The sequence below is a fragment of the Ruditapes philippinarum genome, unplaced genomic scaffold, assembly GCF_026571515.1.
Source record: "Ruditapes philippinarum isolate M1 unplaced genomic scaffold, ASM2657151v2 ctg973_1_1_1_1, whole genome shotgun sequence".
NCBI classification, from domain to species: Eukaryota; Metazoa; Mollusca; class Bivalvia; order Venerida; family Veneridae; genus Ruditapes; species Ruditapes philippinarum.
In genome coordinates, this window is record NW_026865621.1 from 395,579 (window position 1) to 408,684 (window position 13,106).

The following is a 13,106-nucleotide window of genomic DNA, read 5'->3' on the forward strand; positions in this document are numbered from 1 at the left end:
CTCATGTGCTATGCCGTGCATTATGTCTGGCACGAATGGGCACCTGAGTTAGCTTGATAGCTTCCTCACATGAAATAATTCAAAGTCCCTGTTGGGATTCGAACAAACAGCGGTGTTCAGATGGAATACGAAATTGTGTTCACTACTTTATACTTGTAATGATCTGTAAATCCAATTAAGTTCAGGCTATCTATTACAGGTTAACCACTTTGTAAGATAGCGGTTGTCCGGCTATTGAGCGGGCTGTTTTTTTGGTCACTATTATACTTACCTCATACCGTATTGGTATGAATAAAGAAGTACCGATAGCTGTACTTAAATTGAAAAGCTTAATAATCAAACAGGATACAAACGGGTAAAACTATAGAGATAAAAAAATCAATTATTAAGAAACATTCAGTCAGGTTCAACACCAAAGATAAACAGATCTGTTTCGAAACAGTTTACTGTTTGGTTAACCTGTCGAGATACCATCAATAATAAAATAATATACTATGTACAGTTTGATCAAACTGCAAAGATAAGCAGATCTATTGTAAAACGGTAAAGAGTCTGGTCAAACTATATAAATACAAGTCAAAAACATTATAAAATAGTTTGCAGTATTATTTAACTGCAGCTATAAACAATTCTAGTGTCAACAGTAAAGAGTCTGGTCATACTATAGAGATAAACGTCAGATACATTATCAAATAGTTTGAAGTCTGATCAACCTGCAGCGAAAAACAGTTCATTGTCTACAGTTAAGATTCTGGTCATACTATAAAGATAAACCTCAACGTAAATTATCAAATAGTATACAGTTAGGTCAAACAACAAAGATAAAGAAATCAATAATTAGACAGTAAACAGTCGTGTTAAACTAAAACAGATCAATCGCCAATCAATTTAGACACAAGTCATTTTGTTATTAAGTTTAAACTACTCAATTATAAATCAACATTGTTTGAAGCTGAATAAAATGATGAAACATTTTGACAGGTAAGTAAATCTATCTTTAATTAGATATGTCTCTTTTATTAGTTTCCTAAAATGTTATTGATACTATTATGTACAAAGTACACATGAAAGGTTACATGAATAATAATACAAAGAAACAAAGAATAACAAAGAGATATAGTGTCAATGAGTCAGGCTACAAGCTATAAGAGCTTTAGCAACATACATCCCCATGACGTCAATGTTTTATATAATTATCATATTTATTCCGGTACTTCTCATACATTGATTTAACTTGTACGTCATTATGAAACAGGAAAAAATGTCTAATAAGCATGTAAATACACTAAATTTTGATCTTTCTATTATTGTCACAATGGAATATCACATCTGTGTGTAATTTATACAAATAAAAAATGACTATATATTACTTGTTTGAATTTTTCTTTGTTAAATTAATAAAATGTTTACTTAAATGATTTTTCCCTAAAATGCAATATGCACAGTTTATGAACGTAAACACACAACATATCTATTTTTGAACATAGAATTGTTTCATATTGTATTATCTAATAACTATTGACTATGTTTGATTAGTATATTTTTCTTGAAGCTGCTGAAGCGTTTGCGTTCGCTTTCCAAGATAAAGATATCTTAACAAGAGGTTTCCAACAGTTTTTTGTTTCTCTTTCAAAATATCCAGCAAACCCTTTTTTTCCAATTCCCTTGCTCCACCAATATCCACATTGACAATCGTCTTTTCAAGGTAAGCTGCAAAATGAGGGATGAAACAATAGAAGAAACAATGTATTAATAAATGTTACGAATTACAATGTCATAAAACTTGCACTGAAACGGACTAAAAACGCCGATACGTATGATCATATGTTAAACGTTACATTTATAATAAAGTTTTCCTTCAGGTTTGCTTCTATTTTATCATTTTCCAGACTTTTAATTGATAGATTTAAATCATTTCATACTTTTAATTTCTTTATGTTACTAGGTAAATTTCGGTACATACATCTCTTAAAGTAGATTACAAGGTTTTCCGAAAGCGGTGGGGATAATCAGCAGATACACGAATCAATCGTTATGGTATAAGAAAATTAAGGTTTACTTTACCATCATGCTTGCTTGATTCTATGATATGTGTTATTCCGTCCAATCCTAAATCCTTACATGTTTTGATAAGGTCAGTAAGTTTGAAGCCACAGTCATTGAATATATCCAAAAACTTTTCGCCTGGCCTCGAACTTTTTCCTATTGTTTTCATATAATTTAAACAAATCAATGTAAGTAATTATATTATCTATAATAAGCAAATAATTTACACAACATATATAATAGACAAACTCACTTAGATTATAATTTTATGGCAAAATAGATTTTATTCGAGAAAATGGACAATCGCTAGAACTTTAATGAATGCTTAATTGTTCGTTAGTTTCTTATAAAACCACCTACGTTTTCTTATAACTTGTCGTGTATCAAATTATACAATAAGATTGATAATAAAACTGTATTGTTATTGATACATAATGTAGTCTTATTCTTATTCCATATAATAGTCTCGGAAAATTAACCTGTTGAAATTAGGTTACCAAGAATTGGCCAGCTTTAGATTATGAACAGTCCATTTGAAAGTATAAATGGTTTAAATGTATTCAATACAGAAAATGAGCCCCTAACATTTAGAACCTCGTCAGACTGCAGGGCTAGTCACTCTCTGGTCCTGCTTTTTAAAGCAGCATACCTCTTACTAATGTAAGTAAGTGCTATTATTGCATATTTTGACTTCAATGTTTGGTTACGTTAATTTTTAATGCTGTCATTTACTTTCTTTGTTCACTTCACAATAATTTACTCTAAAATTAATTTTCAAAAAATCATGAAAACTAGCATTTTGATTTAATGATAAAAACAGGATATTCTTTACAGAACTTCTTTTATAACATTATTCATAAAAAAATCTGAGAAATATACAAAGAGTATGTGTCACTTACCTATATTTACTTCGTGTTCCCTGACTACACTAAATTCTTCATTCCAACGAATGATATACTTCCAGCAAGGAATTTCCTCTCCGTCGTCTACTTGAACAGTATACGAACGCTCAAAAGCTAATCCTATTTCTCTGAATGTGAAATATGACACTGACAAAACGCTGTCTGAAAATTAAAATAATGACAAACGTACGTAGAAATAATTATGCTATCTTTTCTGATTTGAAGTAAATGGAATTGGAAGCTAAATAACAATTCATGGTAAATTGCAAATATAAATTAAAAAAAAAAGATAATATTTATGATATTACATAATATCTCTTTCGATCAAACACAGATTCAATTAAGCTTGGACTTTCACCAATATAGTTTGCAATTTACAAAAAGGCCACTATTTGTAAACTTTAAACAGTTGTTTAATAAAAATGATTTGAATAACTTGTATGCATCTTTTTTATTACCTTAATAGGAAATATTTTTTATTTGATTTAAGTAAAGAACAATTGATGTCACTTTATCACCAATTTGCATTTCTGAAATTGATCTAAAGTAAAAAACAGATCGGAATGGCAATGAAGAAAATCATATACCAGATATAGATTAATGTAAACTTACGCAAATGTTATAACTTTGTTTCTGGTACGTACTCGACTTAATATTCTAAAGGCCATATTGGTAAGATATATGCCAACTCATTTAAACATAATTATGTTTTCAAGCGGTAAGTGCAGCCAATTATCACATAGTAACATTTTGTTTAAGCTATTTTTAGTAATTATATTAAAAAATATAATGTAGTAGCAAACTATGCCAAACTTCAAGGTTTATAATTGACAACAGTTTATAGGACGGTGATCGAAAATTATATCAAACGAGTTTAGAAAACATTACGAAACGTGCAAATAGAAAGCATAAACATATCAATAGTGCCGGTATGGTGTAAAAACCTTGAAAACTGGAGATCACTCTTGAACAAAAACTAAAAAAATAATAATAGCAATGGCAGACTCGTTTTTATTGAGTCTTTTTACTTTAAAAAAATGTACTTCTGACATTTCTCACGCCACTAGCACCGGCTAAAGCGGTATTTAATACTCAGCGATAAAACTATTGAAATCAATGACCCCGGATATCAATGTTAAATGATAACGGATGTGAGATACTAAATATATAATAGAATAAAGCCAAAATAATCAGGCTATGCGTCAGTTTTTAAGGATAACGTAAACATTAGGTTTTACTACTACATGCCATTTCACGTAACACATATAATTTATTGAATTATTATTCCTTGTTTATATGTATGTCAAAACACAACAATTTTAACAAATACCATGTTCTTCTTTTGCATGTAGAATATCTAGACCTTCGTACATCTCATGTTGTTTAAAACAGCCTGCCAAGTCCTCTATCATGTAACGTTTTTTCTTAAGCTCCTCTACGAAAGCAATACCTGGGCTGATTGCATCCTCTGAAAACGAAATCAATATTTTTCAATGTTTTATTATTGTTTGTAAAAATGTCCAAATGAATAAGGATTTACTCACAAAATATACAAATAAGATTATTTTAACATGTTAATCTTAACATACAATGCAAATGCAAGCATATTCAGTCGTATTTTAGCAAGGCCAATTCTAAAATGAAAAGAAAAATTTGTGTCATTAATCTTAAGTGTCATACTGTTGTTATGAAAAGCTTAATAATATAAACGCTAAAACAAAGGTAATTTTATTTTGTGTATATGGTGTACAGTGTATATAGACAACAAATAAGCAACAAATTTACTTTTAATATTAACATTTGAAATACTTTGTGGCATAGTCTAAAATATTTTCTTCATTGTAGTATCGTAATATATGACATATAAGGATGCGCCAGTAATATTATGTCAGCAAGTAAATAAATTTGGCAGCGTGCTTTATATAAGTTAACAAAGAAACAACTTAACATGGCAAGGCTGTGGTAGCCCTACAGCTAAGTTTACTCGTTCAGAACTCCAGTCATGTTTCATGTAAATGCAAAAGATAGCAACATACAAACTCAGTGATAATCTATTATTTTAACAGAATGAAGTAGAGCCCGTTTTATTACCACCAAACAGCTATGTATTGCCCAGCACTGAAAGGTGTGGGGTACAAAATGTCTTGAAATACTCTGTTATCATATATTTTCATACTTAAGATCAGAATAGTTGTTGGGGAAATGCTAAGTTATTATGTCAAACATCACGGAAGCTCTACGATGGATTCCTTTAAGAATGATGGATATGGAAAACCGGGAGGGGAGAGCCGAGCGAAATAAGGCAAGGAAATAACCAAGTGAATCTAAAATAATCGTGAGTTTTCCGGCATTTTTATTCATTAAAATGAGTCTTTATTTACTACAAGTTCTCATGCTTAACGCGACTAGCTAGGTAAAAGAGTTACCAGAAATATGTCTCAATGTAAAAGTACGACATTGATAATGTACCAAGACGATCAGGAAATACGACAGTGTTCTGAACATTCTGTTTCAAAGTCCAAGTTTCCATTTCATCGAAATTGCACTATTATATCGACATGTATAGAAAAGCGATTTTGAACTTCAACCTCTTGAAAAATAATTAAACAAGAATCATTATAAAATTAAATGATTCAGCACATGCACCAAAAAAGCAATGATGTTGCGTCCTTGAATACCCTCCCTTATGTTAAATCAGAAACTGTATTCTAGCAAATATTATGATTTTAACGTCAGAATTGCAAACATGGATTTTATAACAATTATATCTATAATGTAAAAAAAAAAACAGAATATATTTGAAGAAATTAAATATACCTATGTGCCCTTTTATTGATGGTGATATTTTTAACCGACGTTTCTGAATCAGATGTTTCCATCTTGGTACATCTTCCAAAGCAATTTTTTCCTCAAAATATTTTCCAAGCTTCCGGAAGTTGCTTGTTGGTAGGTTATATAGGCTCACTAAAAATCAGGTTAGAAAATTTATAAAAAAGATAATGTGAAAATTAGTTCAAATATGTCGTATAACGGCTTTTTAACATTATTATTATCTTGTACTGTTTTACAGATCAATGAATCAAAACCAAATAGTACTATACGACCTTTTGTCAATTTATATCAATATTTACATGTAAAACATCCTTTGATCATAAAAAGAGAAATTATATTGACGAAACTCATGCCATGGTAAGGTTTATGCTTTGTTTTCCAATCCATACACATATATTTTGTGATATAAAAGTATATATTCTTGTAGATTTGATACATAAAACATTTAAATAAAGTTCAAATAGAAACGAAATAGTTTTGACATCACTTCAAATCATTTTGCACGCACCATTCCTTTCTTTTATTTCTAATGCATAGGCTTTTAGATGAACATGTGTGTATTCTAAAGCCTCTCCCATTTTCAGGTCTGGTTCCGAAAATCTTAAGATGAATGTTCCGTGCCGTGCAGGTTGAAATATATTCAAGATCCATTCAGCTTTATTCATGCTCAAAAAACCAGTAATCAATCTGCAACGATGAATCCACTTTTTACCAATGAATCGCCAAAATTTTCAATAAATGCGAATCTTTATCGTATAGACATGCAAATTTCGTCACTTATTTATCACTGTTTTGCTAGCTGTACGGTCGTAAATGTGTACACAATTCCAAGATGTCGGACTGTCGAAGTGGAAAAGGTAGTACCGAGACTCCACACGTTCTTCGTAAACGTACAATTCTGATCTACCTATAAAGGAAGGTCGCTATTTTGGTATTGAAAGGGAAAATAGAACCTGTTCAGTTTAAGAAATAGATGATGAATTTAACTTTATTTTTATATGTAGTTATTTTAGTCATGAAAGACACATGTATATCAGTACTTACTTTTCAATATATCTTTGTATTTTAAATTTGCAGGCCTTAATGTGTAGATGTACCAACAGAAATACTTTTTAATCTAGCAATGTTTGCTCCGGCTATAATGCTTAAATTTCACTGTCATCTCTTTTACTTCCTTATTAAATTCTATACCATATTTGTATTATTATTTGTTGTATTGTTTGTTTGTTCACTCTTAGGACCTGATGGGCCATGAGTTTTATTTATAAGTAAAAAAAGACAGTACGCCATCTTGAAGGTGTCTACACACTTAGCAGCTTACAACACAATGTTCATTAAGTCGAACACTTTATAATTAAGGAATTAGAAGTGCGCATGTGTAAACTGAATGTAATGTCATTAAAACACGACGTGACATTGGTAAAATTATAAGCGAGAATGTGGAAGACAAAACTACGTCAACATAACACACACTTGCGTACTTAATTATCCACTCTGTCAGGAAAAAAGTAGTTACACGTGATTCATATGTATTTTAACAAATATATTTTAGCGTATCTTTTCTTTAAAAAGGACAGTTTAAAAAATTAAAGAAATAATATTTACATTAATTACATTGATTATATAATAATAATAAATAATAATAAGCAAGAAACCTATAGAATGATTATTAACTTTAGGATCTTTCATAATTGTTATCTGTTGTATCATTTATTTTTTTATACAAGCCCGACTGAAAATACTGAGTTTCCTATTTACATTTCTTCAAAAAAATATATCAATAGATTTAATTACCCGTCCTTCCAAAACTGCAAAAGGTATTGTGCAATAAGATAATGTACATCAGTTATCCATTTCCAGAAGTTGTGCATCAAAATACTTGTATCTTCGTTAGTCTAAAATAGAAATGTTTATAAACGTTCTCAGTCGGACATCAATAATGATGCAAAATATGCAAAATATAAAAATATGCATTGGACAATTTGTATCTAACCATGAGTTGCAGCACATTTTCATCAGGAAGTGGTCTCGTTAAACATAATTGCGTAAACTTTGTTTGCAACATTCCTTCAAGTTCTAGCCATGGAAGTCTTTTTTTTAGAATAAAGTGGACGGTTATGCTACAGAATAAAATATAACTTGTTTGCAATACAAATATCTCTCTATGGAAGTTGTATATTCCTAGAAAAAAATAGATTTCACCATCAATTAACAAGTTTAACATATTCATGAATAATTACTCAGAATCGCTCTTGTTAACTTATTCATATTTTGTGCACTACAATAAAGATGTGAACAAATTGGTTAAACTAACTTCTACCAATATTTTGAGTATATGAAAATTTTAATGATTAATAAAAAGAGCGCGATTAATTGACGGATAAGATAATTTCACTTGAATATGTTTACATTGCGAAATTCTCCAGTTCGCTATTCATTATACATATCGCGACATTTCATTTTTCATCATACCAATAGAGGATATTTGTTTAGTTCAGTGTAAGATCGGAATATATTTCACCGAGTGAGCACCAAAAGGTATATTTCACGAGTGGCGCAGCCACGAGTGAAATATGAACTTTTGGTGTTCACAAGGTGAAATATATTTCGATCTTACACTAAACAAAACAAATTTTCTTTTTATTATATGCAAAGAAACGTTTTAAAAAGACATTAAACCTAATACTGAATGAAAAGCGCGCCAAATAATAATACAACGTGACTTCATTTATGACGTCACGTCATTAAGTTGGTACCTAGGGTTGTGCACGCTGGTATTTCACTAAAACAACGTAAGGGGCTTAAATTCAAAACAGTGAAATTATCAAAGTGGTAATTTCACTGTTTCAAACAGTGAAATTACCAGTTTTAAATGACTGATATATTTCTATAAACCACCGAAAAGCATGTAATAAATCGGAATAATCGGCTATTATGACAGACGAGAAATTGCAATTGCCCTTACTTTTCCATAAGGGGCGCCGCTTTGGCGCGGACGCCAATTAGTTGCTCTAGATTAAATATTATTACTCATAGGTCATTATTTAAAAGTAGATAATAAACTTCTCAAAACTCTAATAAAATATTCTCTAATTCTGAAATATTTCACAAACATATTTTAACTATACATTTCTGTAGTTCTTATTTATATGACAAATTCATAGAAAAAAGTCCTTTGTGGTTCAGTCCTCTTTAATCTGGATTATGTAATGTCCACAAATGTGTCAACTCCGGGAAACCTTATTAAATAATTTTCAACAGTACTCAATTATGAATTGATGCTTATATAGTTTATGATTTCTTAATGAATATAAAATTCAGCCGCTGTTTAAAGACTTAATAAGCACGTCTAAATTGCCTTTTTAAACTAAGTATGATCTTTATTTGTTCTGAAACCAAAATTGTTGAGATTTATACGCTGTAGGAGTGGAAGAAAATACAACAGAGTTATATTTGAAGACAGCGGAAATTATAAATGTTTTTCTACAAAAAAATGAAAAGAAAGAAGTAGAATCGTGCATTGCCTTTGGACATTTCAAACTAAAGGTACAAACTGTAAAATAAGTGTAACTGGATATTAACCTTGTGGACTAATAAACTGGGCACTATGATATCATATCTATTGATAGATTGTGACTTTTATATGTGAAAACAATTGTTGGTCAACATTCTTATTTTTGACCTATTTGCCCTGGAATTATAAATGTTGCTTATTCGAAGGGCATATAATTCACATCAAGCAATGTCTAAATAATCTTAAGAATGAGGAAATAACTTGTTCGTTTTATTTATGTTTTCTCTAACCTGTTTTATCTATAAAAAAATGACCTAGTTTTTTAAGAATTTTAAGTACCTATATGTCAACTGGATGTATATATTAAAGGATTTTTAAAATAAAAAAACATGCCAAGTAAAAAGAACTATTTGTTGAGCCCGCTTGCGAAGAGCTCGACTAAGCCGTCTCTTATGGCATATATTTCAGTTTATGTGCTTCCGTGTGTCACTCCTTGTGAATGCGTTTGCGAGATTAACTTTTTTATACATGCATGAGTGCATGGATTTTAATATAACATAGCACATGCAAAATAAAAGTCAAGGTAAAAAGAGATCAAAGGTAAAAAAATATTTAAATTTGTTTGTTGGCCCGGATTTGTCAGGTCTATATCTTGCTTACTCTTACTCTTTAACAAAATATTTGCTACAAATGTTGCCCATGAAGGGGTGGTATATCGAACACAAAGCCATGGTCCGCCGCTCAAAGGTCAAGGTAACACTTGGGGGTCAGCGCAAAACCTGTGCCCCAACTGTTACTTATACATGCATGGAGGGGTTTTGATAAAACTTGGGACAAATAATCTTTATCGTGATGTGAAGTGTCGCGCGAAAAATGCAGGTAACACTAAAATATATTATGTCATAAATGTGCACAATGATGAATTAGACTTCAGTTGTGCGACTAGTCAAAGAAATAATCTTCAATACAAAAAGGTAAAAAAAGCAAAACATTACATTAGGCAAGATTTACCCTTTGTCATTTTACTGAAAGACTCAAGTGGATTTACAAAATTCAACGGTTTAAAGAAGGAAAATACCCGAGTGTATATTAATTAGTTATCACATTTTTAAATAATAAATAAATTAATAAGGCTACTAGGAACCTAGGACTTAAAGTTAAAAATTTTACCTATATGAATTGTTTTTTTTTTTTCAAATTACATGTCAGTTCACACATTGAATACAACCCTGCACGGTCACCTGCATTAAAAATTGAGAATGATCCATTCATTTTCTTCATATGAAACTTAAATGAAATTTTGATCTCAGATTTCTTGTTTTGAAGCAAAATCTCTATAACTGTTTAAGTAAAGGTTTATTTTATTATTTAGCATCGTTCCGTGTTATGTGTTCGTAAAATCTTTCTTTCCGTTTTGTTAATAATTTGAATTTTATAAAAAAAATTAAAAAGGTTAAAGCCTTAATTACCTTGTGAATAAGTACACATCTTGATCAGCTGAATTCAATCATTTTTCTTCCGATGGTCAATTTTGTGATCCATAGATTATGTAATTCATTCGTGCTATATCTGCGTGTTCAGTTTAACGCCACATGCATAGGCATTGCGTTCGTGGCCAAGTGTTAAAAGCCTTTGTCTTGGCTTCTTTCATGTGATGAGGTTTTCCAACTACTATGTTCGTTCGTGCATTAAATCAGAAAAGCTGACAAAATTACCTTGTGACCATTACAGTGTTGGTGCAACGTCACCCCATCATCCTACCGTTCCCTTCAATAAATTAATTTATGTTGTTTGTGTCGTGGTTGCGGCGATATTCAAAATTTAAATTACCAAAAAAAAAAAAAAAAAAAAAAAAAAAACAAAACAAAAAACAAAAACAAAAAAACGGCAGATCGCCATACTGTTCATCTTTATGTCATACTTGACAATGTTTGGCATAGAAATTATTTTACTTTATGATCTCTCATTTACAGCGTAGGTTTTTAACCCAGCAAACAAAAGACGTTGTACCAACGTTGTACTGACGTTAGACCCTGACGTTGGGTAAACGTTGGCAGAAGGTTGGATTTGAAAGTTTTTTAGACGTCAGAAACCGACGTCTATACAACGTCATAAAATGACCTTTATCCAACCTTTTCTGACCATAATCCAACCTTTTCTGACCATTATCTGACCATAATCTAACCTTTTCTGACCATTATTTGGACATAATCCAACCTTTTCTGACCATAATCTGACCATATTCCAACCTTATCTGACCAAATTTTCTGACCATGATTTAACCTCATTCAAAACTTTTGGAATTTTTTTTTTTTTCATTTTAAAGCTCTTTAATAGGGTTAATAAATAAGCATTCTTATGATTTTAGCAATTTATTTTATACTCGGAATCACAAGTACAAAACAAGAAATGTGGTACTATAACAAATGCAAGATTTACATAATATTTTTGAAGCTATTTAACTTGACGGTATGTACTTTAATAACGCTTCATGTATTAATTAAGCATGTTTTAGAAATTAGATAAACAAATCCTTCTTGAATAATTAAACACTGACATTTTGTATAGTAAACATCCATGCATGTGTTTTTTCTTATATCACCACTGAACTGATCACACTGAGTTTGGGATTTTCCAATCATCTTTCCAACTCACTGATTGTATATTTGTCTTTGTATTTTATAACTGAACCTAGATCTGAATGTATTCTGAATATTTTGTTAAAACTATAAATAGCAATGTTCATGTATCTTAATTAGTATTCTTCTTTCGTCCTCCTCCACTGTGTCGATCTGGGGCATACTATAAGCGTATCATTACCGTCTCCAACCTGAGATCTCATCACACTTTCTGAAATTAAAAAAAAATATAAAATAATCAGCTACAAGTGCAAAAAATAAATCACTTTTACATATTATGATTAAACGAAATTCTAACAAAACTCTCCAACTACTTAAAAAAGATACTTATTATTTTTAATTTAGTTTAAACCATGTAGTTTCGTGTACCTACTGTATATATATATTGATTTTTATAAACATGGCTTCGTGAATTTCATTATAAAATCAAGGGTAATAAGATCACTGTATTTTCTACAATATTTTGAAATATACCTGTCACAAAATCTTGGTAGGTTTTCATTTTTCTTTTCCTCTTAATATTTTCATCTTCCTCCTGAACTTTTGACAGATATGTTGAATTATCATAATTTTGACAATCTGAAAGACGAAATATAATTGTTTTAGAATTTAACTATGTGGTGGAAAGATGTTTGTCTAATACAATAGGCAAAATCCAATTACTATTAATCTTAGTTAACTCATAAGGGCATGAAAAACTGACATAACAAATACCAAATTCTACTCCCGCAAAAATTGATATTGTTATTTTTACATTCAATGTAAATTAAACAAATGCTCATACAACATCAAAGAAATTCACATGTTACTGTCATTTTTATAGCCCAGCAAGATCCGATCTCCTGAGGCTAAGTGTATATAGGACAGACTGGCTTAGTGTACAAACGTTATATAATACGAGCATACAACTTGTTGATAAGCAGGCTAATTAACAAACTATTACTTTTATTGATGCCGGCTCGCCACGGCGAGCCGGTATTACGGTAGGATTTTACTGAGAAACAACCTAAAACTCCGAAGCTATCCAAAAATTTAATCGAAGCTTGGCTTCCAGCTTTCTACAAAATTTATCTATCAGGGCTAGGATCCAAAATTATTTAGCCAATCAAATTTTATCTTACATAGCGTCAAAAAACCTTCAATTTTCACGCCATTTTTAAAAATCAGCAAGTA

General features: G+C 30.6%; 1 protein-coding gene and 1 long non-coding RNA gene across 2 annotated transcripts; both read right to left on the reverse strand.

The window, feature by feature from the left end:
* Window positions 1-323: 323 nt before the first annotated feature.
* Window positions 324-11,535, reverse strand: LOC132729774 (uncharacterized). Its single transcript, XM_060715594.1, has 8 exons — window positions 11,512-11,535; window positions 7,575-7,675; window positions 6,289-6,467; window positions 5,766-5,912; window positions 4,279-4,416; window positions 2,946-3,110; window positions 2,065-2,202; window positions 324-1,710 (listed from the first exon to the last, which is right to left on the reverse strand). Exons 1-8 carry the CDS (start codon window positions 11,533-11,535, stop codon window positions 1,523-1,525), a joined length of 1,080 nt encoding a protein of 359 aa, XP_060571577.1. The 3' UTR covers window positions 324-1,522.
* A 112-nt stretch (window positions 11,536-11,647) lies between these two features.
* LOC132729768 (uncharacterized) lies at window positions 11,648-12,880 on the reverse strand. Its single transcript, XR_009625668.1, has 2 exons — window positions 12,408-12,880; window positions 11,648-12,144 (listed from the first exon to the last, which is right to left on the reverse strand). It is a non-coding gene; the product is annotated as an uncharacterized LOC132729768 (long non-coding RNA).
* Window positions 12,881-13,106: the final 226 nt, after the last annotated feature.

What these genes read in the sequence shown, in the direction of transcription:
- LOC132729774 (XM_060715594.1), bottom strand. Translation starts at nt 11,535, where the DNA reads ATGGTCAGATTATGGTCAGAAAAG. An exon ending in TCAGATTATGGTCAGAAAAG is followed by an intron (nt 7,676 to 11,511) that starts GTTGGATTATGT and finishes TTTCTATTTTAG; the next exon opens with ACTAACGAAGATACAAGTAT. An exon ending in ATCAATAAAAGGGCACATAG is followed by an intron (nt 4,417 to 5,765) that starts GTATATTTAATT and finishes TTTCGTTTTCAG; the next exon opens with AGGATGCAATCAGCCCAGGT.